The sequence below is a fragment of the Gastrolobium bilobum genome, unplaced genomic scaffold (assembly GCF_033153095.1).
Source record: "Gastrolobium bilobum isolate Gb01-03AN ecotype WA unplaced genomic scaffold, APGP_CSIRO_Gbil_v1 utg11542, whole genome shotgun sequence".
Lineage (NCBI taxonomy): Eukaryota > Viridiplantae > Streptophyta > Magnoliopsida > Fabales > Fabaceae > Gastrolobium > Gastrolobium bilobum.
The window spans coordinates 57,509-84,051 of NW_026898298.1; the positions used below are offsets into that span (position 1 = coordinate 57,509).

General features: G+C 35.4%; 2 protein-coding genes across 4 annotated transcripts; both read right to left on the minus strand.

Annotated features, from left to right (window-relative positions):
• Positions 1-362: 362 nt before the first annotated feature.
• LOC133314664 (serine/threonine-protein phosphatase PP2A catalytic subunit) lies at positions 363-7,224 on the minus strand. The gene is made up of 12 exons (XM_061516176.1): positions 7,012-7,224; positions 5,911-5,967; positions 5,395-5,478; positions 4,833-4,904; positions 3,783-3,854; positions 3,488-3,528; positions 2,753-2,815; positions 2,136-2,139; positions 1,335-1,526; positions 1,134-1,223; positions 934-1,041; positions 363-831 (listed from the first exon to the last, which is right to left on the minus strand). Exons 1-12 carry the CDS (start codon positions 7,102-7,104, stop codon positions 766-768), a joined length of 942 nt encoding a protein of 313 aa, XP_061372160.1. The 5' UTR covers positions 7,105-7,224; the 3' UTR covers positions 363-765.
• A 5,071-nt stretch (positions 7,225-12,295) lies between these two features.
• Positions 12,296-26,323, minus strand: LOC133314625 (pre-mRNA-splicing factor RSE1). 3 transcript variants are annotated; one of them, XM_061516128.1, is made up of 16 exons: positions 25,951-26,323; positions 25,691-25,825; positions 25,496-25,575; positions 25,187-25,270; positions 21,311-21,395; positions 20,758-20,918; positions 18,709-20,653; positions 17,829-18,139; positions 16,155-16,470; positions 15,848-16,003; positions 15,165-15,303; positions 14,792-14,818; positions 14,554-14,630; positions 13,602-13,741; positions 13,205-13,313; positions 12,296-12,918 (listed from the first exon to the last, which is right to left on the minus strand). In XM_061516128.1, exons 1-16 carry the CDS (start codon positions 26,122-26,124, stop codon positions 12,724-12,726), a joined length of 4,134 nt encoding a protein of 1,377 aa, XP_061372112.1. In that variant the 5' UTR covers positions 26,125-26,323; the 3' UTR covers positions 12,296-12,723. The 3 variants fall into 3 exon arrangements, with proteins under 3 accessions (XP_061372112.1, XP_061372113.1, XP_061372111.1); XM_061516129.1 differs by having other exon boundaries at positions 15,165-15,254; positions 15,841-16,003; XM_061516127.1 differs by lacking the exon at positions 14,792-14,818.
• Positions 26,324-26,543: the final 220 nt, after the last annotated feature.

Consider the following 26,543-nt stretch of genomic DNA (forward strand, 5'->3'; position numbering starts at 1 on the left):
TTTATATATGCAAATAGTCATAATGTTAAATTGTTTAATTAAAAACATACATATGTAAGGACGTAGAGTTTACCGCACACCTGAGTTTAAAGTAACATAACTCTTTTTATCGCAGTTTAAAAAACTTGGAAATTCCAACATTTGCACAAAATAATGTAAGGTAATGGGTTAAAGAGATAGAAAACAAATCCATCTAGGAGACCAGCCCTAACCTGGATTGGAGATCAAGAATCATAAGTTAGCAACTTATCATGTGTCATTGAAAGATAGAAGATACCAGATAGTGATAAAAGTAGACTAACTTTAGATTAGAGCTGAAGTTGAAATGAACATAATTCGTGAGAACAAAACTGAATCTCTATTATCATGCAACTTTTACTGAAAATTATAGAACATAACAAAAGATCCACGAGATAAAAAAATCCAGTCGTAGCTAAAGCCTGTAAAAATGGACGTATGAAACATGAGGAAAAAAAAATACAGGGAAAACAAAAAATATCCACATTTTGCTGGAATAACACACACCCTGACATAGTCATCAATCATCATCTTGGTGACTTCTCCAGACGGTGTCCAGCAAGTTGTTGAGTGTAACAGAACAGTGGAATGTTACCTGCCTATTATACATCAAAGCAGTCTTTGGACAGCCACAAAAGCACAGGACGTTATATCCATGGATTTAAATGCTTCCAGCAATCTTACCAATGAGGATGCACAAATACCTGAAATTAGTGCAGAACACCAGTATGACATTCAGCGATTACGTTATAGAAAGTAATCAGGCGTTCTTCGGGTGACATCAGGTTCTCCTCTCCTCGGAGCAGGTTCAAACTGCAGGAAATATTTCAAATTTATGCAGACAATACAAGGGAGAGGAATAAAGTTATTGATATTTTACCAAGAAGAACAAAAGCAAATTATGTTGAATGACACCTGAATAAATGTGTGGCCCTTGCAATCATCAACCTCCAATATGGAAGCCATGTTCCCACATCGGTAACAATAGTTAGGTGCACTAAAAATGGTAACCACCTTTTGTTCCTGTTTCAACATAACATTGCACAAATCTAAAACAATATGATTCTAAAGCAACCAAATGAAAGAGAAGATCATTCGTAGAGAAGGACAATTACATGAGCCCAGTTAAATCCATCCATAACCAGCTGATGAGCTCTAGCAATCAACTTAAGGCTGTTTGTGTGATTGAATTGTTCAGATATATCCTGAAAGAAAGAATGTGAGTTGGAATCAACATAATAATAAAAGACGATAATAGATCTCTCAATGCTTCAAAAATAACATTCACTAATTTACAGATTTGAAGCTATGTTTACCTGGCCAAAAGTATATCCCGCGCCACGGGGAGAAATTCCCCAGCCACACCTGTCATCTGGGTCAGACCACAATAGATCACACATGGGCCCTTCATGAGGAACCTCTTGAACCCGATCGAAGTTCCTTATGTTATCAAGGGTCTCAATTGAAGGTGACAGTCCACCATGCAAACAGAATATTTCTGATTCAACCTGGAAGGGAATATATTAAATTAGAGGCTGAATGATCAAAAGCCTGTAACTAAAAATTTAACTAGCAATTTTTAATTTATTTATAATGTCAAACATAATAAAGTTGTTCAACAGTCAACCTAACATCTCAGAGCATAACAAAGACAGTTAAGCTAGTTGAAATAGTCACAAAAGATAAACTAACTAAACAAACTTGAGTAAATTACATTCACTGCTCCTGAAAGTTGAGTGAAACTATAAGACAATCATTTCTCATTTCGAAAACTGCAAATACCTTTTAGTCGCAAATATGTTAAAAACTATAATATCTAGAAATATAATATAATTATATCCATGCTAAAACAAACCTACATGAGTTTGTTAAAACTTACTGCTTTATATCTTAGCCTATCATCACAACCTACTCCCTCCAAAGTTGAAACATTTTATTTTCTCAATAGGACACATAAATTAAGGCTAGTTTACCATTCATGAAATTGGAACAGCTCGGATAAGAGAAATAGTAATACAAGGAGAGCTATTGGCATTCAGTTGATTTTAATTTGAGGAAAAGGTCATATGTCATGTGAAAATATAAAAAGTCACATGTGAAAGAAGTGTATGTGTTACGATCCTATTGCAAAGTATGGAACTTGGAGTCCCACATTGGAAATATAAGGTTCCGGTGTGGGTTTTATATGGACTTTGTGCTCTTCTACCTCATGGGCTAGCTTTTGGGGTGAGATTCTCCCAAGGTTCGTGTCAATTGGTATCAAAGCCTTTCACTATATCTCTCAATTGCAATTGAGTGGCGCAGACACAGCTGGTGACGCTGGCATTGTAGAGTTCGCCCAGGGCTAGTAAAAGAATAGCGCAAAGCCAGCCAGCGCGGGTGCTGGGGCTATGGAGCATGGTGAGATGTTATGATCTTATTGCAAGGTATGAGACTTGAAGTCCCATATCCGAAACATAAGGTCTTGATGTGGGATTTATATGAACTTTGGGTTCTCCTACCTCATGGCTAGCTTTTGGGATGAGGTTCTTCCAAGGTTTGTATCATTATACAAGGGAGTTCTTTGAGCCTCTTAAACAAAAGGTAAATGCTGATAATTTGGATTTAATATTGCAAACAGAGAATGTAATTTATTCCAAAAATTTCTTCCATCTTCCAAATTTTCAATACACAAAGTAACTTACATGTACAAAACAAAATGCATAAATAGAGGGGAAAAGAAGTACTAATCAACGCAGTCAATGGAAAATAGTCAAAAAGGTCTGTAAAGATCTTCCAAACATTAGCACTACCATACCTGCAAATAAATAATGCAAAACAAGAACTGTCATGATTCATGAAAGTGAAAAAAGAAACAAGAAATTAGAAACCAAATATCCTTACTTATATTCTTCTCTCCCGTTCAATTTAGACCGAAATTTCCACATTTAATAGTTACATATTATTTTTTGGAACAAACTTGAGGCATAATTACATATTCTTTACCTATGTTGACAAGAATATAGGACATCATATATCAGTATGATATTTTATATATACCATACAACTTCCATCACATCACTACTAATACAGCCAGATGTCATTCTGCCACATATCCATCAATATCAAAAACTGAAGATCTCGAAACCAAGAATCATGAATCAAAAGGTTACACAACACATCAAATCAACAGCAAAATTCAGATGATAAACCCCAAACTCCAGTTCAGTACACAAAAGTAACAAGAAACTAGCTCATCAAAATCTGTGGTTAAAATCCTAAAAGAAAAAGAATTTCCCTACACTTCATATCTGAAAAGAAGTTTGAGACTCCTCCGTGGCAACATAACAACAAATTTGTACATTAGTATTGAACAACATGAACTTCAATTGAAACAACTGCAACATCTACACATACAAATCTTTCTCTAGACAGAAGCATCTTATGTTTTGCACCATAGGATCTCTAAATGAAGGTGTTGAAAACTCACTTTCGTAGGCATTCATCGTAAAATCCATATACTTGAGTAATCTGCATAAAAGAGAAATGATAAAGGAAGAATTATCTCAACAAATAATAAACACCCAAACAAGTCTTCAAATCAATGCTAAAAATGTTTAGCAATAACAACTTATTATACAACTAAAAACCCTCCAAGACAAGCTAACTTTTGTGTCATTCAAGAATAGCAGTAAATGTATAAGTTCAGTCAGAAATAAACACCATAAAGGACCTCAGAAAACATAGGCTATTTACAATTTTGAATGATAAATGAAAACACATACCTGACGGCTTTCATGGTTTCCTCTGAGAATAGTAATTCGCTGAGGATACCTCACTTTCAGTGCCACAAGGAGCTGGATTAAAAAACCAATTAGTATGTCTAGCATACAACACTGTCAATTAAAGGTAAATTAAGAAATAAAGATATTAGCAAAGAATAAATATCAATGTAACTTCAACATCACTCCGCTTCACACCTTAAAAGGAACCTTAAGTGATCTAAACAATCATAGCATTAATGCATAAGTAGTACCTAGAGAAATTGTTCAATCTTCTAGACAAGTCTCCATCTATCTAATAACTGAAAAGGAATTTACTACTGATGATAGAGATTCAGTAAATACGAAATGTTTTTTCAACCCTCAAATGTCAATTTTCTGTTAATTAAATTAAAAGGCCAATCTTGAAACAGCTCTCAAAGATTTAAGTAAAACATATTTGATTCCAGGTTTGAGATTTCATCAGAATGCCTTGCTTAAAATCAACACAATGCCAAAATTGTATGAGACTACCTCTATCTGTTATTCAGTTATTCTCAAGTAGAAAAGTTGATACTCACAAACGTATCTTGAAAATTTGATTGCAAGATAATACAAACTCTTACATAATTTTAATATGCAAGGAATCCACCTTTCATCTCTGTGAGCTTTCTAAATTTGCTGCACATTCTAATAATATTCCCTTATTTACATGGGCATGTGGTATAAGAATTTGAAAGCGGTTATCTGCCACTTGGGAGTGTCCCATTTTCTATTATCGTCCTAATAGCAGACACGACTTAAATGAAGCTCGTGGCTCACCCAAGCTTCATCGACTACCTCTTGAGAAAAACTTCCCAGTTCCCACCCAATCTGTGGTCACCCTAATGCATGAATATCATAAAATGCACCCTACGCAGGTTTGGCGCAGAGAGAGAGAGAGAGAGAGAGAGAGAGAGAGAGAGAGAGAGAGAGAGAGAGAGAGAGAGAGAGAGAGAGAGAGCAACAAGATTTCAAAAAGTAACTAATAAATAGTGAAGATAAATCAAATAAGTTTATCTTGGTTGTACTTACTGTAACAGTCTCAACTGAATAATAACCCCGGTCCACATAATCACCCATAAACAAGTAGTTAGTATCTGGACACTGTAAACAAAGCAGGTATATTTAGATTTCATATCTAAATAATCAGCAAAATATATTATCCACAAGCTGACAAAAAATATTAATCATATCATAAAAATACTCCTCTGTGGTAAAGTTACTTCTTTGTGATTGAAAAGTCACGGGTTTGAATCCAGAAAATAGCCTCTTTGCGAATATGCAAGGGTAAGGCTGCATACATTGTACAATGATTTCCCTCACCCCAGCCTCGCTAGTCGGGGTTTAATGAGGAGTGGTCTTATCATAAAAATACATTTTGCACAATTAAAATGATAAGGAACTTTAACAATCAGTAGGGTCACAGTGAAGTCAATGAGTGGTTCCTGCATTTTACAATTTACACATTGATACCTCTGATGCACTTCAATCTTCAAAAGATTTATCTTTGACAGGTCCCAATTAGTTAGTTAAGACATTCCCTAAATGAAACCGAAATTGAATACAAAAAGAAAATCATACTCAGAAATGATACCTTCCCTCCAATTCGAAATAGCTCAGCAAGATCATGGAACTGCCCATGGATATCACCACAAATTGTCACAGGGCTTTTCACAGGCTGTGGTACAGGTGAGATACGAAAAAAATAACAAATAAACAATTAATGTTTCTCCCTCTAAAATAAGAAACTAGCAATTAAAAGATGCGCTGAAATACTATGATGTGATTGGCATTGACAAAATGCTGTATAGCACAAGAAAATCATGCATTCAAGAAAGAAAGATTGAAGGAATTATATCCCCCTTCTACAAAACAGGCATCAGAGGCAACTGCATCAGACTAATGAACCCAAATATTGGGGAAAAATAAATCTGAGAAAGATAAAGTTCAACATGAATTCATTGCTGACTTAACAAATGATTGCTTTCCATGCAAAGCAAGCAGCAATATCAAACAGTAGGGTTGCAAGTGAGGTCAATGTTTTTAGAAACAGAAAAAGGCATCACTGAAAATTAAGGCATGAGTTGAATGGCAGGAAGAAGGGTTGCACCTGGACATTACTTTCATCCATTAAAATCTCCTTAGCCTTCTCACATAAAACTCTAACCTACAAGCAGAGCAGAAAACGAGATCATTGGTTTATTTTTTATATATTTATTTTCCCCAATGTAATAATACCACAAGGAGTAAATGATATATGAGATAGTTCCCAAAAAAGGACACAGCTGTTTAAAACAAACAAAACAAAGATAATCAATATTAAATGAAATGATATTTCTAAGGTGAATAAATATCCTAGGGTAAATAAAACCTTTCCTAAGATAGATCATTCAGGTAGCAACGAAATCCAGACGTCTTTACCATCTCAGTACATTTCAAGTAAACGCGCTTAGTGAGATAAGATCCATTTCACAGAAAAATAAATGAAGCAATATTACTGCAATAAAAGTGACAAACTAGATGAGACCCCTAAAATAGCACCCACATAATGTAATAAGCACCAGCACCCCTTCCTTTTAATCTGATCAATCTTCAACTATAAACAAAGTGCTAAGCGTCAAGTTAAAAGTTAGAACTTACAAAACAAAACCCAAAGCCAACACCTCTTCCACTAAGATGCCAACAAAGCCATGACTTTCTGTAGATAACTCTGACCACCACGTTACCTCTATATTCAAGAAATTACCTAATTTCCCCAAATATCTTAAAGGCACTAGCAACCGTTCACGATAAATCCAATGCACAGTGCCAGACTGTTTCAAAAAGAGAAAATCTACATTTTTAGATGCCAAGCCTCCAAATCCGCAACATAACAATATAACATCTCTGTAACCTTTAGGAGGACATGGAGACAATCTCCTCCTAATGAAACATACCAAATACCACAAAGCAGATTTTACAGTTGAAAATCGCTTTTAGGCGAACAAATATCAGTTATATCATCCTATTTGCTTCACATCAGCGCATCTCAGTCGCCATTTCGGCGAAATCAACCAGAGTTTCACATAGTTTTTCACTTACACACTTAACAATATTCCAATTGGCAGCGACAAAGATCGAAAAAACTAATAATTACATAAATCAAGGGTAATTGCACATATACGTTCGGGAATGAAGCAGATCGTGAGCATTGAGGCAAATCGAATGAAACCTGTTGGTCGGAGAGTGGCTTGCACTGCATGAGCTGTGAGATCTGCTCGTCGAGATCGTGAGTCGACTCGGATAGCATAGAATTGGCGCCCATCCTCTTCTGGTGAACAGGAAGAGCCCTACGGCGAAGAAGATTCTCCGGCGCCCTTTCGCGCTCGCAGTAGACGGAAGAGAAAGAGGGCGCGTGAATTAACAAGCCAAGGCTTTATTTACAGTTTCGCACGCTCATCTCATCAATAATCGCTTTTTCTTTTTCTTTTTTGGCTTTTTCTGAATTTGCATGCGGTTAGAACTTAAAATGACGGAAATACTTCACTTTGCAACGATAGATATTACATATATTTATTTATTTATTTTACAAGCATATATTTATTTATTTGTTTTTGTAACATTAGACACGTACATTTTTCCCACTTACAGCCTCATCAAAGAAAGATAATTGAATAATAAATTTGTTCCGAAAAAGAAAATTAATATATAGATGATATAAACAAGTGATTTATCTTTTTTTTTACACGTGGCCAAAATTTTAAAGAAGATAAGTTATCTCATGTTATAGAAATAAATTTGTAAGTTCCACCATCTGAAAAAAAAAAAGTGACACAATTATCGAAGGGTGTGTAAGAGAGAAAGTTATTACATGTAATATAAGAATAATTTTTCTCTTAATTATTCTATGATAAATTTTAAATGTTAATTAACATGATTTAATTTAATGGGCTTATTTTTTTTATTTTAAGAGTATGAGATTGTTGGCATATGAATAAGCTTTTATATTTATGAGTATGAGTTGCGCTAGTAATCTAGCTAAAGCTTGCAAGAGACTAGATCTGCAAATTAACTGCAAAGAAAGTGCACGTCAATGCAAGAACAAAAAGATAAAAAAACTTCCTTGGAAAATTCAAGAAAAATAAATAGAAAAAGGGTGGGAATAAATATAGATTCTTCAAGAAGAAAAAATTTAAGGGGAAGTTAATAGATAAATGTTATACCTTTGGACAAAAAGGTTATTTTACAAAGAATTGTCCAAATAAATCTCAAAAGTCAGCCAAGTTAATCTAACAAGTCGAGCCAATCAGTCTTGTCATGTGAAGATATTGAGTGTTTGAGTCCCTCTTTTCTAAAGAAAAAGTAACTTCAGAAATTCAATTTGCATTTCAAGACAGTGCTTCAGAATTTGACTAGAGTAATTCATATTTTCCTACCTTTTTCATATTCCAAGACATAAGTCTTTCCATAAGTCGACACTTGACTCCCTCAATAAAAGTCAAAGTCTACCCAAAAAAATATTCAAAGCCAATTCCAGCAATAATGTTTATAGACACAAGAGCTTTCCGTTCCATTATGAATCCAGCTCTATTGCCCAAAGAATATTTATTGGGTTATACACATTGAGAGTTTTAGAGTTGTTGATGGGAACATGTTCACTGCAAATTTGATCACAAAGAAGCTCATAAAGATCCAATCTTTCCATAATGTATAGTGAAGACCAAGTTCATTGATTTAGGGCTATCAAGAAAAGATCTCTTGATCGAATTTGATGTCTACACGAAGCTAGAAAGGCTCTAACTCCTCCCCTGATGGAATAAAGTTTAAAAGATTCTTCCAACCATATTATGAAGTTTAGAATTTATATGCGTTAATGGATGCACCAAATTATTACAAGGATGTTGCTCTCAAGCTACAAGAAATCTGCGCAGACTCTCACATTGACTTCAAGCATCCTAACCCATGCTGGGAGAATCTAAAGTTTTCATCACTTTGCCTTTCAAATTAGATAAAGATCTCAATCCTACAAAGGCAACTCATCCAAGAATGACTCCATCAGGCCTAGCTCTAGCTCAAAAAGAGTGTGTAGACTTATTGGCTCAAGGACTTATTGAGCCCACTAAATCAGAATAAGTTTGCCAAGTCATTTATGTGGAGAAAAGATCTGAAATAGTCAGAGGAAAAAATAGGTTAGTAATTAATTACAGGCCTCTTAATCATTTTCTCAGAGATAATAAATTCTTACTTCCAAAATACCCACCTTAATTCTTTAGTTCAATGAAGCTCACATGTTCTTAAAGTTTGACTTAAAAGCATCCTTTTGGCCATCAGCGGATCTACACTTGTGCAAGTGTCCGTAAGTGCAGACACAAATTTTTTTTTGGAGGGGGGATGGGGGATTTCACAAGTTCACCACCGTTGCAAGAACAACCCTTCTTGTATCCGTGAGTGGCTTCAAGCCTTACCACCGCTGCTCCACTCCACCAAGAAACACCAATAACCTCACGATTGATGACCTGCAACCTAACATCAGCAAAAAATCGGAGAAGAAGCAACTAAGGAACAGAGGAACAAGGTTAGATTTGGGTTTCAAGAGAAACCATAGCAGAGCAACTTTAGGGAACCTTCGTGTATGAAGAAAGCGAATATTGCAAGTGAAAAATCTGAGAGTGTTACGAATGAATGAATGATCAACAATCTTAGTATACCAAATATCATTAAACGTAGCATTTCAATTAAATTGAGCAGTTACTAGAATATCCTTTAGCAATGCAAAAATATAATGGTAACTAACAGGGCTACTTATGTAAATATAAACATAACATATAGGTCTCAAAATTATGAGTATTGAGAATGAAAAAAATAACAAAAGAAGAATCACATTATATACGTCTGATCGTATTTTATTTATAAATCACAAGTATCCTTCACGGGAGGCAATCGTGTTCGAAGGTGAGATTTCTCTCTCTCTCCCCGACTCTCACCCTCTTTCTCTTTATTTAGTTTTAATTTGTAAAATTAGGGCTTTCGGACCTCTATATTAGTTGACTCTTGATTACTATTTTCTTATGTTAAGTTGAAGTTTTCTTTTCTTTTCTTATTTACATTTTTTTAATGCATTTAAAGTTTTCTTTAAAAAAAAATTGGGGGAACAAATGTATGAACATAAATAAATTTTTTTGTGTCCCCACTACTTTTGGCTATTAGGTTTTTGGCAATAAGAAAGGTATAAGAGAACATTTTGCATTCCAAATGCCCATTATGAATGAGCCCTCATGCCATATGGATTTTAGACGACCCTTTCTATTTTCCAAAAAGCAATGGCACAGATCTTTCAGCCCATGCTCCATAGTGCACTCATCTATGTTGATGATATTTTATTGTATTCAAAGATAAAAGAATCTAACAGGATTTGTTAAAACAATTCTCTGATATTGTGAGTAGTTATAGAATCATGCTTTTAGAAAAGAAGGCACACGTGACAAAAGATGAAATTGAATTCTTGGGATTGAATTTCAAAGGTGGAAAATATCTACCTGGACCACATATAAGACAAAAACTAACGAAGTTTCCTGATGAGAATGTTACAGCTAAGCATGTCTACTCGTTCCTTGGGGTCTGCAATTATGCCAGAGACTTCATCCCGAAGTTTACCCAAATAACCTTACCTCTCAGGGCTATGTTAAAAAAGAATCAACCATAGTGGTCGTAAAAGCAAATTGCTACAGTAAAAGAACTAAAGCAACTTTGTCAAAATCTCCCTCTAGTCAAGATTCCCACTAATAGGAAGCGTATTCCACATACTGATGTTAGTGATAGCTTCCACGGAGAAATCTTTTAAGAGGAAAAAGACAACAAGAAGCATGTGTATGGATATGCAAGTGGCAAGTTTTTAGAGGCCGAAAACCATTATCACTCCATGTATAAAGAAACCTTAGCAGGAATTAAGAAATTTGAATTCTATCTTATCGGTCACAAGCTCACAGTGGTAATGAATAATTCATCCTTCTTGAGAATCATGGACTTCAAAGGATAATTACTTCCTACTTCTCAGTTACTTAGACTAAAGGATTGGTTCAGCAGATATGAGTTCACAATAGAGCATATATAAGGAGATAGGAACTTGGTCCCTGACTTACTCTCAAGACAATCAACAATCCACCTCCTTATTCACCAAAAACCAATACATTTAATAGCTACTATGCAATCTCTGACTTTGCCCCATCTTCCCCAAATTATTATTACCCTCCTAAAGTTGAATAAGCCAAAACTACTAAGGCACAGCTAAACTGCAATATGAACAAAATCTTTGAATATCATTCAAAGATTAATTAGAGCACATGACCTAGATAACATCTTATCCCTTGGCCTCTTCCATCCTGATTCTTGAATACCCCTTGTCTTAAGCCTCTAAAAGGAATTATGGATCTAGCTTTGCCACCATTCCACATAATTTCAAGTTGAGAGGAGGAGATATATTCCATGATAATATCAATCAAGGTTGCAGGAAAATTGACCTCTTCAAGCACCATTCTAATAAAGCTTTGGGAGATATAGTCATAAGCCTTTTCAAGGCAAAAAAACATTTTTTTTCCTCTGATTCGTCTCATAGAGTGGATCATCTCTTGAGCAATGATGATATTATCCTAGATGTGTCTGTTAGGGACAAAACTAACTTGACGAAGGGAGATAAGCTTTTGTATGATTGGCTTGAGCTTGTTGACAATAAATTTACTAATACCATTATAAAGTACAGAACAAAGTGCAATTGGTCTGAGTTGCCTTACTTTCTCTTATTTTGGGATCTTAGGAACAAGAACCAACAAGGTATTATTGATGAGCTTAATATCTTTTGGGTAGTATGGGTTACCCCTAATAGCCAAAGAGAAAAAAGGTTGCCATAGCCATGACCGATGGCTTTCTTCACATTGATTGAGATTTCCATCTATTCTTCAATAATTAATAGGGAAAAGTATGTGTCATTTGAAAAGATATAAAGTTGTGTCATTTTAAGTGAGAGAAAGAAATAGACCACGTGAGAGAGATAATGGATAAAAAAAATAAAAGTGTGGATCTACCTTCTTTGTGAGAGTAAAATGACACAAATTGTGTTATTTAAAATGACAAACATTTTTCCCTAATTAATAATATCCCTCAAGTTTTAGTACACTAGAGCTCTAAGAATATGGATACCCATATAATATAAGTAACTTAACAAATTTTAAAATTTAAGTATTTATTACTCGTAATTTATATTTAATAATTAGTAAATATTTACTAAGATTTTTAATATAGCCATCTCCTAAGCAGAGTATCAGAGGACAAGAAAAGTAAAATGATTAAGACACTAAGATTGGTCATTGGTCTAATGACGAATGATTTGAATAGTTTATATTAGGTTATGTGTTCAATTCCCATCATTGTATCAAAATAAATAAATAAAAAATGATGATTTCAACTTTAAGCAGGATAACGTATACAAGAATAAGGTCCAAGAGGCTGAAAGCTCACACGAAAATATTTTTTTATTAAATGTACAAAATTATTACTGTTTAAATTTTAAAAAAAAATACCTAAAAAAGAATGCTCCTCTCACTAATTTAACTAAAATGTACAATTTATTGCACCACAGACCATTTCCTACCGTATAATTTCTGATATTAAAACAAATACAAAGACAAGGGACTATCTGTTACGGAAGAGGACAGCAATCTCGCCCAACTGTGCAGCTGTTGTCCAAGACACACAACCAGGATCCTCCGTGATTGTTACCTTTGCACAATTAGTTGCGGATAACCACACGTTAATAATTTGTCCTCATGTTGTAACTGGTTCATGTTCCATAACAGACAACCATTGATGGACAAATTGGTCAGAACTGCATGGATATTCCGCTTTCCACGTACCGTTGGTAAAAAGAAAAAGCGGGCCAAGAAATGGGTATTTAGTTCAGTGCATAGTGAACTCGTTCAAGAAGTTGAACCACCTGATTGACAGGAACATGTGGAGGTAGGAGTGGTTTCAAACTTGGTTTTCCCATATCTGGTGGCTCCGAAGACAAAATGATCTTTTGCTGCATACTTGTTAGCTCCAGAAACTGAGTCAACATATCACCATCAAGTATCTTGGGTATTCCAACCTAATATAAAATAGATGTAAGCAAAAACAAATGACTAAAGGAGAACAAACCAAGGATGTGAATGGAAAAATCTATTCCATTTACAGAGTTCAAGAAATATATCAAACTTGTAATTTTTTTCTGCATCACGCGTAGGGGAAACTCAAGCCAACATTCAATAATAACCTTGTAATGAAGTACTTCAACTAGTGAAAATCTATTTTGCAGTATTTTTCTTTTTTAAATTCTCCAATAAACAAAAGCATTTAATGCCAAATTTGGACTAAATCCAGTTCGTAGTTCTTACTGGATTTTCCCGGCTACGAAACTCATTATGATCATTTCCCAGAACAGGTGCAGTCAAATGATGGACAACAAGTCTTGCTTGCACAGCTTCTAAGAGCTCATATTCTTCCCTACACATAAGATAAGTGATTGTTTTTCAGACACGTTAAAAACTCAAACCCAAGTCAAAAGGACTAGATCATTGCCCTAGCCCAAAACTCATCAATCCATTGAAAGTTGAAGATTGTACATTTCAATACATATCTTTCAAGTTTCCAATTGGCCAGGCCTGGATTGCTATACCTATCTCAAACAACTTCCGCACATGAGGAAAAAGTTTCCAGGCAATGACCAAACCGCCCCAACAATTATTCACCTTGACATTTATTGATAGAGTTGCTGCCAAAATTAATTGGTACCTTGATAAAGGAATGAAGATCATTATGCTTCCTAACAGAGTACTAGCAATGATAGTATTTTGTAGTGAGTCAACGTTTGTCTTGGGGCCATTGCCACCTTGCAAAACATCATCAGCAGGAAGTCTGTATGAATATGAGCCCTGCAATAAAAAATAAAAATTACATTACCAAAATAACAAAATTATACATAGAAGCGAATTAACGTAAACTGTGACAGGGAATGAAGAGTGCCTATTACACTATACTATCATCTATATTAGGAAATATTCTGTAACAGATTTCATTCCTAGAATTAGGTACATTTAATTATATTTTTTAGACAATTAGGAAATCCCAAAAATTGGGATTCTGGCTTTAAATTATTTCCTTTTTTATCAAGATGCTGACTTTGAATAAATCCAGCCTAAGTATGTACCAGTATTATAAGAAAAAAAAATAGAATACACATTCAGCAATTTCTGACAATATATTTATGAATAAAAAATGTGCCTTAAAGTTTTGTTAGCAATAATTTCAGGATTCCAGTCCATGTATTTGTCTCTATAGCATCATTTCCATTACTGTAGAATCAGAAAGCCAGGGAACATTCACCTTCATTGTATAAATCACATTAAAAAAAGGAATACAGTTGGAAGAATGAAAATAAAAAAAATAAAAATTGTCGTAATAACACTTAAGAAAGCCATGCATGAGAAACATGCTCCTGCACAGCTCACAATTGCATAGTGCATAGTATTATAGAATTTTTTTGAAAAATAAAGTAAGTAGTATCTTATACGCTATATCAAAACTATTTCTTGCAGAGTAATTCACATCATTGTGGTGATTGATTACAGCACACTGCATCTGCATTCTGCAACCTCTGCTTTCAATTTCAAGTCAAATTTCTATAAAAGCTGATGACATCTAATGCAAATTAACAACTCTTCTTCCAGGACATTAAAGGATATACCTTCCTTATGCTCATAGCTACTTCAGCCATGAAATAAGCACAGCTTAGTGTCAAGTTGCATTCTGTACTTGCATTGCCTGATGCAGGTAAGCAATAACAAAATATGGTTAGAATATTGTTTTCAGGGTAAATAAAAAATAAAAAAAGAAATTGCTTTAAGCACGCCAATAGCATAAAATAGGCTTCTTTGAAAATCTTAAACACCATTGTCCATTGCAATACGAAATGCAGACAATACTGACATATTGCATCCCTCTAAAGTCACCTTCATCTATGGTATAAACTGCACAATCAACTCACAATATGAAAGGTGGGTAGCACTCAAGCAGTGAAAAAAGCTAGCAACCGAATACAAACTACAAGGTCTTCCATATATTTGCAAATGAAATTGTATTTATTCGACCAGTAACTAGCAAGACCACTCTGTTTTAGAAATTGATTTGTTGTTCTTCTATAGAGTTCAAATCTAACACAACCAGAAGTACAGCCATGAATATTTTGGATTGTAGCAAAAACAACTAGTTCATATTTTTAAACCCAGGTCCAGATATAATAAAATTCCAAAGGCAGGAAAGTGGCTATTAAGAAGCTGATTATACAAAAGATTTAACCTTCCAAATGATCTGAACATAAAATAGCAAAGCTTCCTTTACGATCTGAAACAACAGCTGTATGAGGATCCATGAGAATGCAATCAGCAACTAGCCTCAGTGATGGGTCAGAGTACTGTTGCTCCAATTTTCTTGCTTCCTAGCATAGAAGATATAAATTAAACAAGTTCAGCATTAGCTTTTCTTGATGAAGAAACATCATAAACAATAACAAAATATCAATGGGTCAGAGTACTGTTGCTCCAATTTTCTTTCTTCCTAGCATAGAAGATATAAATTAAACAAGTTCAGCATTAGCTTTTCTTGATGAAGAAACATCATAAACAATAACAAAATATCAATTCAAGAGGACCGTGACCCTGCTATGTCAAGTATAAAAATCATAAGATAACTTTAATACAAAGTAAACGGGGAAGGAGGGCCGGGGGGGGGGGGGGGGGGGGGTTACGTCACACAAAAAATATGAAATTTTATTAGAAGGAAAGGAACACAAAATTTAATAAGTTAGCCACGATAACTAAAACAGGAAACATAAAAACATCAAAACAAAATTGCTCTCCAATCTCTCGGCATACCTACCTAGGAGATTCCATAAAAACCAAACCTAAAAAATGAGTTCCTGTTTTCCTTTGATTTTTAGTTGTAAAAAAAAAATTTCATAGGAGACAGCCATCACTACTCACCTCATGGTAAGAAAAGAAAAGGATACCATCACGGCAATCACCAACTGCAATTCTAGTAAAATGTGCAGTCAAAGATGTTATCGTGAAACGCGTCTTTCCAATAGCAAACTTTCTCACTCTTTGGGGATTGCCATTTGGGAAACCACAAACATAGAACTGAATAACAAGAAAGTAACTTAATGAGAATACTACGTAAACTGAACATTGATACATAACCATGATTTGCAAAGCAAGAGAATTTGAGAAAGGACGGGACAGCGAAGAAGTGACATAATGGATGGAAAAAAGCCAAGAGTTTGCAACTTACAGCATTGCCAGCAGATGCCAAAAAGTAACTATCAAGATAAGGACATATTGCAAGTACCATTCCCTGCCATGTATTTGCATAAGCCAATCGGAACTGCCATACTTCATTTTCATCAAGTTTGATGCCATCAGAACTATTATCATCAGGGCTGCTGCCAAGGCTACTGCTTGATAGCTGTTCATGAGCATAAGCAATAGTCTCATGGAATGGTGAAGTTTTTTGAGACAATGACCCTGACTTTGAACAGAATGTCATTGAACCACTATCTGAATTTTGCACATGATCAAGGCAAAGAACAAGAAGACGACCCTTGGTACTGCCAAAGAAGTATCAAATTAGAATACGATAATTAATATGAAGTGCAGAAATTTCCAAAACTATAATTATTGGACAACAGTATGAATATATTAACTTGTTTTGCCATCATACATGGAATATAGGATTATTGAAGTAAATATAAAGGTGTAAAACAAATATGTCGCTATGCCGGTTTTAGATAACTTTGAAAAACTTCAGCCCTGGCACTTCGTCATATTATTATTGGAAAAAATATATTTGATATTTCTCTTAAGGAGGCGGCCAAGTTGAGTTCAGTTGGCTGTTTTCAAAAATTATCACACCTGAATTGGTGATGTTAAAATAGATTTTATCTTGGAGGCCAAACAGCTTCCTACCCGCATCTATTTATTATTGCTATAATGTGGTTAGGGATACTCTGACTTTGAATGCACTCTATTATATTTTTTCAAACAATGATAGCTATGAAGCAACAAACAAGCTATATATGCCATATATCACATTGAAAAAATTCTCAGTGCCCCTCAGTTTAGATCTGCCACGAAAGGAGAATGCCCATTCAGAAGAATACACTGCCCCTCCTAAGCAAGTGTATAATACGAGATTTCATGATGAAAAGCAAAGGTTTTAACTTTGAGGTCCTATATTGGCTGGTGAAAGGCATGCGCTAGAGGTGCGGTTACTGGTTACTACATAAAGCTTGCTTTTGAAAATCTACTTTATAAATTATACGAAGTATCTTTAGCACACAAATATTGCATTATTGCACACTTGGGGGATTCAAAAGCATGAGTCAAACTCTTCTTTTGGTGAGTTGAGGTGTGTATACTCCTTGAAAAGAAACTTACTATAAGCTACAGCAGCTTGGCTAAGATGAGTCATAAAACCCTAAACGTTTAAGTCATAAAAGCCATATGCAGTTTGGGAAAGATCAGTCACCAGCATTTTGATAGCAAAAGAGAAAGAAAAAGATAGGGAAATGAATGCAAGTAACAGCAATAAAGGACCGAAACCTCTTCAGGTTTTTATACCTGCAGGCCCAAGCCCGAGTACTGTTAGTTATTTAGGGGTGAGTAGAGTGTTGGTTAGAGAAGGGAGAATGGAGGAAATATTCTGTATTTAGTGGAGAGGGAGTAAGTGGAGGGGCTAGGCAATTATTTCTCAGACTTTGTACTGCTTTTGCTGGGGCAAGGAGAGATCCTCCATTGCCAGGAGCTTTGGCTCTTAAATTTCTGTATCTGTCATTGTAAATCCATTTGTTCCATCAATATAATCTCTGTTATTTCAGATAGGATAGTTTAATCCTATCAGAAAATCCCATCAATTAGATATGAAACTATTTGAAAATAAAAAGACAAGGAAAGCTAAATGTCATACCTCTCAGCTTCACCACTGGGCATTATGGCTGGACCACAAGACAGACTAGTTCCAACCACAAGCACCTGCTCACTTCCAACCTTTACTAGTTCCATGGATTTTCCCGTTTCTCCAAGTTCAAGTCTAAAAGATGACAATACTGACCCACTTAGGGGATCCACACAACATATGTCAGACAAACATGTACCACAATTCAGTTCAGTCCTCATCACAAGCAACATTCGGCTTTCATTGTGATACAGGACCTTCCGTGGAGTGCCCTCTAAATGAAACTTCTGCACATTAAGTCTCTTGCTATGGACCATCTCCACCTAAAGCATCACGTGATGAATACAGTATAAGTTAAGACAACAACACAGACAAGAAGAACCACTTAACACATGGAATCAGGTATGAAAAACAGTGATTTTTTCTTAGTGAGAAAAAATGTTAAAAGAGGGAACAGAAACAAGTCAGATCAATAAAACACTATATGTTTCTCATATTGTATAGAGTACATAATCTGAATTATATATGAAACGGCACTTATCCTCCCCACCCCCAAAAAAAGGAACAAGAACAACTAGTAGACACCATTAAGAAACATTACCAGCAAAAATTATGTAAGAAATATAATGAGACTATCCAACCAAATTAGACCATATTTATTTGCTCTTTTAGCCAGCATTTGCTTAAGCATCTTAAATCCAGCATCTCATGAGTTAAATGATTGACAGTAATCATAACACACATTATATATCTTAGGACTTTCCTGTGCACTTAAATCTGCAACCTAAAAGCATCTTTCAATGCACTATAAGTAATAAAAGAAACAGCAACCGAAGAAATAGATGAATAAAGAAATGTGGCGGCAAGCAATGCTGTACTATGATTTTCTTACCAGATTTAAACTGTTTTCTGCAACAAATAATATTCCTTTTGGACACTCAACAGAGCAAACAGGAGTCACGTGTGTGGATGGTTGAAATGAGATAGAAGTATAGGAAAGGCTGTGTCTTGCACTATGCAACAACCAAGGCCTATCACTCAGAACAATTATATCAGCATCAAGTGTGTCACCCAGGGACACCAAGAAAACCGGAGTAACACCAATGCGACGAATGGCAATCAATTGAAGCGTAGAAGGAAGGTCACTTCTCTTGTCAAAAGCATCAGTCACAGAATTTACCAAATTTATAGAAGATAAAGCAGTATCCACCACATTTATTGTTGACGAAGCATATGGTTCTGCCGGCCACTCAAAGCGAAGGAGCATTCCATTCCTCAATCCAGCAAGAAGATAATATTTATCAACAAATACAAGCCGTACATCCTGGGGTACACAACCACTTATAGCTGTCCCCATAGTATTTGTTAATGAAATTGTCCCACAAGCAACTACCCTAATTCCTCCATCTGGTGCAAAAAACCAAATCTCCACAGAAGGCCTATGTGTGCCAATAACAAAGGTTTTATTTATGTCCACTCCACTTAGAAAGGAAGAGATGCAGCTATTATTTGCTGAAACGGATGAATTTGATTGTTTTTCCTCAATTTTTGGTCTAGGGATGGAAATGCATGACAATTCGTTCTGCAGTACCAAACGTTGCATTTCATAAATTTCATATTGATAAGCTGATAGCAATCTAACCCCAAGGATAAACAAAAAGCATGGGTTAGAGGTTGACACAACTATAAAATTATGCCCAACTGCCCCCAAACTGATATTCACATTGTATGGGGTCCAAGATGTGCAAATAGGAGAGGACAAAGGGATACCTTCAGAATGAGCAGCTTTAGTAGGCAAACAAAGCCTAACAGTAGTTTGGTGGATCTGAACAAGCAAACCATCACTCACAAGGCCACATGCCAAAGTACAGACATTAGGTTGGAAACCAACTGAATCAGTCACATCAGTAAACCTTAAGCCAACTGACAATATTCTAGTCTCCTCAACAAATGATAGAACTAGAAAAGAATGGTATGAATCAGCAACTTTCATTCGAACAGTCCAAGTACCAGCTACTCCTTGATATATAGAAGCAGTCCTATGTAACTTTTCTACACTGATACCACTTCGAATAATCCTTATTGACCCCTCAGGTGCCACACCACAGCAAGCAAACATTTGATCATGCTTCTCATCATGATAATCCACAACTGCCATATCCAAGATTGGTGCAATGTTCTGAATGGGGCTTGTATAGCATAGCCTTCCATCTTCCAATTTCAGGAGCACACCATCCCCCATTTCTACAAGGGCAGCTAGATATCCACCTTCAACCCACAAAAGTGCTTTACAGGGTAGACCTTTATAGAGACACTCAGAGAGATTAACTTTAAAGCCATCAGAATCAGAAAGAATTTCAATCATAAAAAATTCTCCAGTATCTACACAGAAGATCATCCTAGGATCTTTATTATTTTCAGGTTCCCAACTCCACGAACATATGTACTTATAAGCTGAATTAGTACTGCCATCGTCACTGTCTATGCACATAGGATCATAGTCACGCAGCTCCAACAAAGCACAGGCAGCAACACTAAAACGTTCATCATCTACGTCATGCAATTTACAAGAGTCTTCCATATAAGTGTGCTCTTCCATGGCATTGGGTAAAAAGTTTAAGTTAGTCCTATAGACACAACATGGCTTGTGAGGATCTCTAAAATCCATTAAGAGAACATCACCAGCCCTGAATAGAAATGCAAGTCCCTGAGAGTTAGGAACTTCAACAATGTTATGTGCTAGAGGCCCAGGTTCAACATACTGAGAAATAATAAAGATTGTACGTGCTTTAACATTCCATTCCAATAATAGCAATTCATTCAAAAGTGCTCCCCTCCTGTAGGGCACAAAAATAAATGGTTTTCAGTAAGTACAAATCATTGGAAACAAAGACAACAGAAACAGAAGCTAACTTCCATTATAGAGCCATCTTTCCAGTACCTATTTAGAATAACAGCAAGTAAAGGATTATGCTCCTTGTTTGGTTGTCTGGAATCTTGTGAAATAAAGCACATGCTCCAAATAGTACCACGCATCCTGGTCCTCTGTATGCTTCTGGAAGTACTTGAAGTCCCTTCACTTTCAGAAGGATATATTATTCTCTGAAGTTGAGCAAAAAAAGATCACATAAGTATATTTCTTCAGACAAAAGAATATGCTTATCAAAAGTAGACAAAGTAGAATACAAAAAAGAGAATAATATATACTGCTATAAGTATAGAACATCATCAAAATAAAAATAAAAGGTAAATAAAGGAAACCAAGACAACAAATCCTTCCAATCTCTTTGAAGATCCACCAAAAATAATTAGCTGAACACCATAAAGATAGCCACGAATATATATATATATATATATATATATATATATATATATATATATATCTACCATATAGCCTATACCACCAGAAAAAGTCCTATCATATATTCATTTTGCCAACACACACATACCCACAACCACATGCAGCTTTATAAGATGGTATAGTAGTTTTGTACCTCATCAATGATATCACTGCTAGTCATTGACATAGAAAACAGAGCCAGCCGATCTTCATATGCACTGGCAGCAATAAAACAACCACTGCAAAAAGAGAACCACAAAAGTTGGTAATATTCACAAAAGTTTACCATGCTTTATCTCTTCATCCAATTTAAAATTGTTAGATATAAAATCATTTGTGAACCTTCATCTAACAGCTTAAGCTTTTAGAAAAGTTGGACCTCGACATGGTATCAAAACCTCTCTTACCAAGTAGTTAGGAGTTCGGTCCTTGCCACTTCCATTGTTCTAAACAAAATTTGAATTTTGACATAAGGTAGGGAGGGCCTATGCATTATCCACGCTTTAAGCTCAAGGAAATCTTGTATGGGGATGGTGCTAGATATAAAACTATTCATGAGAATTCACCTAATAGGTTAAGCTTTTAGGAGAGTTGGTCATTGAAAAGCACAATCCAGAAATGCACCTTATTACGTAAGGAAGAAAATATCTTAGCCAAAGAATTAGAAAAATAGATCTCCATTCTATTAGCAACACATATCATTCACAAGTAGTTGACTTACCTATGGTGCATTAACTAACTAAGCATTAGTGACTGCTTTATTGAATAGGTTTAAGTGAGTGTTTGGATGGCCTTTTTTAAAAAAAATAAAAATAATCCTTTTGAGTCATTTTGTGCATTTGGATAGCAACTTTTTTAAAAAGTGAAATTTAAAAAAAGGTTAAAATAGTGTTTTTTTTTTTAAAGTTAGGATTCCTTACTTACGAGAAAAAACAGAAGTCAAAAGTCAAATAATTATTTGAAAATTCAATTTTATCCCAATCGCACTCCAACTACTCTACCCCACTACCATCACATCATTTTTAGTAATTTTATATATAAAAAGTGCTTATTAATTTTAGCATCCAAATAACTTTTTTATTTAAAAGTATTTTTTATGTATTTCATCCAAACGTAAAATAGTTTTAACTTTAAAAAAAAGTCATTCTAAAAAAAGCAAGAAAGTTCTTTTTTTAAAAGCCCGTCCAAACGGGCTCTAATGTTGATCCACTGAAACAAAGTAAAAAGTTTTACACTATTAATGAAGCGGAGGGACTGGCCCAAAGGTTTTACGGCTGACAACTAATCTTAAAGAGGCAGATGCCATGGGTACAGCCCCATGCAGTACGACACAATACCTAGATAGACAGATTATTTAAAATTAGTCGATAGGTCATAAAGTGTTATTAAGTTGTGGTTGTATTAGGAATAAAATTTGAATGTTGAGTGGCTCCTTGTAATGTTCGCTGATTTTAGTGAATTTTGTCTTCTTTGCCCGTGGAAGTAGGCCTATAGCTTGTTGCAGGCAGAAGTTAACGCCGAAGCAGTAACCTATTGGCTAAACAACAAGAAGAACGAACACAAGGATTGCGAGAAAATACTTTTTCTCTTTTCTTAATTCATTTAACCAAAAACAACATGATAACAATAAGGTTCTCCAAGCCTTAAATAGGAAAAATAAAAATAACAAAAAAGTAAAGAACTATAATCATGCGCAATCAAAGGAGATAACGCACACTCAAACATAATCTAAAAATAAAAAAAAGGGAAATGATTAACAATTATTGAAAAGCCCTAAACTATGGAATAAATTATAGAAAAGCCCAATCCAAATCAGTCAGCTCGGGTGCATCATTCTCTCCCACTTGGAAAAGATTCGCCCTCGAATCTGCTTCGTCTTCATTGATATAAACTTCTTTAGGTGGTAACCCAGTTGGCAATTCTTCTGGTACAATATCACCAAATTTCCTAATTAAGATTAGGAGTTGTGAATGCAATTCTTTGATATGCTTGGTATATTCACCTGCATTCGGATTAAACTGCTTGGGAACTAGAAATATTACGAGTTCTAAGGGAGTAAATGGACAAAACCCATAAATTATTCCAAAAGGACTATTGCCTGCAATTTGGATCAGTGATCGCATCTGTGATCCGTCATAGGAAAATTCTGTCTAATGTAACAGCAATGGGGTAGTTATGCCCGTTGTCTCTAAATTCATAATACTGCTTGCAAACTAAAGACTTATTGAACGAAGAATCATTCCGCATGATATCTTTGGGTAGAACTTCCTCTTTGTCAGAGATATTAGAATTTTTAATAACTGACTCTTCACCGAAATCACTACAAGAGATTTCTTCCACCTCTGGATTCTCATCGTTTTGCTCCCAATCATACTTATTATAGATAGGGAACTCACCATAAACTGGAGCACCCATAACGGGATTCTCATCATCTTGATCTTCATATATTCATCATAGATCGGGACCTTCTGGTCTTTTGTCAAAGACCCTTTCGATGGTGTGTAACCCGCCTATAAACTCATCTGGATGAGTGGTGCCCTCGAATTCCGGGATCTCAATCTTCACCCCAATATTAGCACAAAAGGATTTATCGCCGGGTTGACTTCGTCCTTGTCGCTCCTGGTTCCATAATGGGTTTATACTCCTTTCCTCTATATATGAGATGATCTTTCAAACTCTCTTCCTTCATCTGACTCGTCCAACTGTGTTTGGGCAAACAGTTGTTCAAGCTCCTGAATTTGTCTACCTTGTTCTACCATTATAGCGGCCATTGCAGCTATAACTGTGGCGTCTCGCACGTCAATGTGTGGTTGTTCGTCGTCGCTATTAAGGGTGTTATCATGCCCTCTACCGCCGTCGTCGCCTCGACCCCGTCGTCCACGACCTCGAACTCGATCGCCATTATTCTGTTCAGTCATTTATGTGACAACCAGAGCTCTGATTACCAAATAATGCCGAAGCAGTAACCTATTGGCTAAACAGAAAGAACGAACACAAAGATTGCGAGAAAATACTTTCTCTCTTTTCTTAATTTCATTTAACCAAAAACAACATGATAACAATAAGGTTCTCCAAGCCTTAAATAGGCAAAATAAAAATAACAAAAAAGTAAAGAACTATAATCATGCACAATCAAAGGAGATAACGTACACTCAAACGTAATCTAAAAAAAAAAAAAGGGAAATGATTAACAATTATTGAAAAGCCCTAAACTATGGAATAAATTATAGAAAAGCCAAATCCAAATCAGTCAGCTCAGGTGCATCAGAAGTTAATTTCTCTTCTCCCTATTCTCTTGTTATGCACCCGATTACAACAAGTGAGCCTGAGGTAACCATATAGCTCCTTCTTGGGCCTAGTTTGTATTCTCATCACATTGCCTTGGAATAATTTTTTTATAGAAAAAGAGAATAACAATTATTAGAGTAGATAGAAAAGAGAGAAAGTACACATTTCCGTAAAATTATATTTACCCAGGGCCAGGAGCATTACACGTATAACGAGCAAATATTCTACTCTCTTGTATTTGAAAGTGACTTTAAAAGTAGATTTTAAAATGCATCAGAGGATACATCCATTTACTGAATATAGAAAAGCCAAGGAGGAAGGGAATATAATATGAATGTTAGTCCCATCTCAGTCCCAACCATTACAATCTATGCCCACAAATCATCATTGTTTGAAGACATCAGGAGATCTTATCCATATGACCCGTTTATTATCAGCCAAAGTAACACTTGCATGCTGCAAAGCACAGCAGTTCCCTAAGCATGGTTTTGGGGATAATATATTATAGCCAGGTAAAAAATTGAAAACATTTCCAATAAAATAGCTATCAACAGAGCCCTTCAAATATTGTCCTGGAATTTCATAGACCAATTACAGGGGCTATGTTATTATTTGCAATATGTGAAGCAAGTAACATATGCTTACAGAATAGGAACAGGGCACACGGACATACAACTGAGAAATAACAAGAAAGATAAAAATATGCTTTCCAGTAAAAAAATTTGACCAGAAAAGACGTCACCTGGAATCAACTGCTAGCATTCTTCCAGGAAGATCCCTTGTATTTCCAGGATTAGATAGCTGAACATGTTTTACAGGAAAAAACCTACAATGATGCATAAAGAAAAAGAAGAAAGGTTAGTAGGGAATATTATATATATATATATTGATTCATAAAAGTTAATTATTTCCCTATAAATTGTGGTTCCTGAATTGTAATAAGTGGTGGTTCTGTTATAAAGATGCTTTAATGAACCAAACTGGAAACACTCCTCAATAACACCTTATATCAGTACAGGGAAAAAGAGTAAGTGAAAAAGACAAGTTGAACCTGTGCATTTCATTGCAAAATGTGAGCAATGACAGCTTCCCAGAATCAGATATAGCAACCAAAAGGTCTTTACCCCACATCTACAGAACAAAAAAAAGGAATAAATAAACTCCCACCTTGGCAGGAAAAAAAAAAATTCCCCTCTCAACAACTAATTTCATTCAAAATTGGCAAAGGCAGTGAACTAACACACACCTGTGGATCCCGCGAACGAAATTTCTCATTCCAAGGCAATATGGCAAGATCTTTAATGGTTCCAAAAACAGGCTGATCACACACAGATTGTAAATTCCCATCCTCACCAATAACCACCAATTCTATAGATGTCTCCTGAAATCACAAAATGAATAGCCGCAGCATGTTATCCTAATCAAATAACAGTACAGTGATAATAAGAGAATCATAGTTCAGTTGTTACGCCAAATAAAGGATAGATAGATAGAAAGAAGAAGAACCTTGCCAAAAACGACGTCATTGGAGGAAGGAGAACGGATGTGAGCGTATAGAACCTGAAGAACTACGCTTCCTCTGAGAACACACTTGCTAAGGAAGTAGGGCGCGGTGGAGGAAGATGAAGATGAAGACGAGCCTGGCTTAGCAGAAGAGCATTCTTCTTCGGAAACCGCCATTGACGACCTTGAAGAGTTTAGTTTAGGTTTGCGATAATCGATTATTACCTTATAAAATTGAGAAAGACAAGGCTTGGAATAGCGTTCATTGAAACTAAGACACTAGAGTTACACCATAATCAACATGATGATGATGCACAGTGTATAGTGCATGAACTAGGCAGCAAGATGAAGAAGAGGGCTTTTGGTTTTCGTTTTATTTTCCTTTCATGCTACAAACAAGATGATGAAGGAGAGAGGGTATTTATTGATGCATAAAATCTCACTTATAAATTTAATTGAGATTTAGTTCACGGTTATACTTCAACTTATTTTTATTTATAATTTATAAAAAAATATTTATGCAGTTACTCTACGTACAAGTTATCTATATTTATTCTCAAAACGACGTCGAGATTGAAATATTTAAAAATTATAAT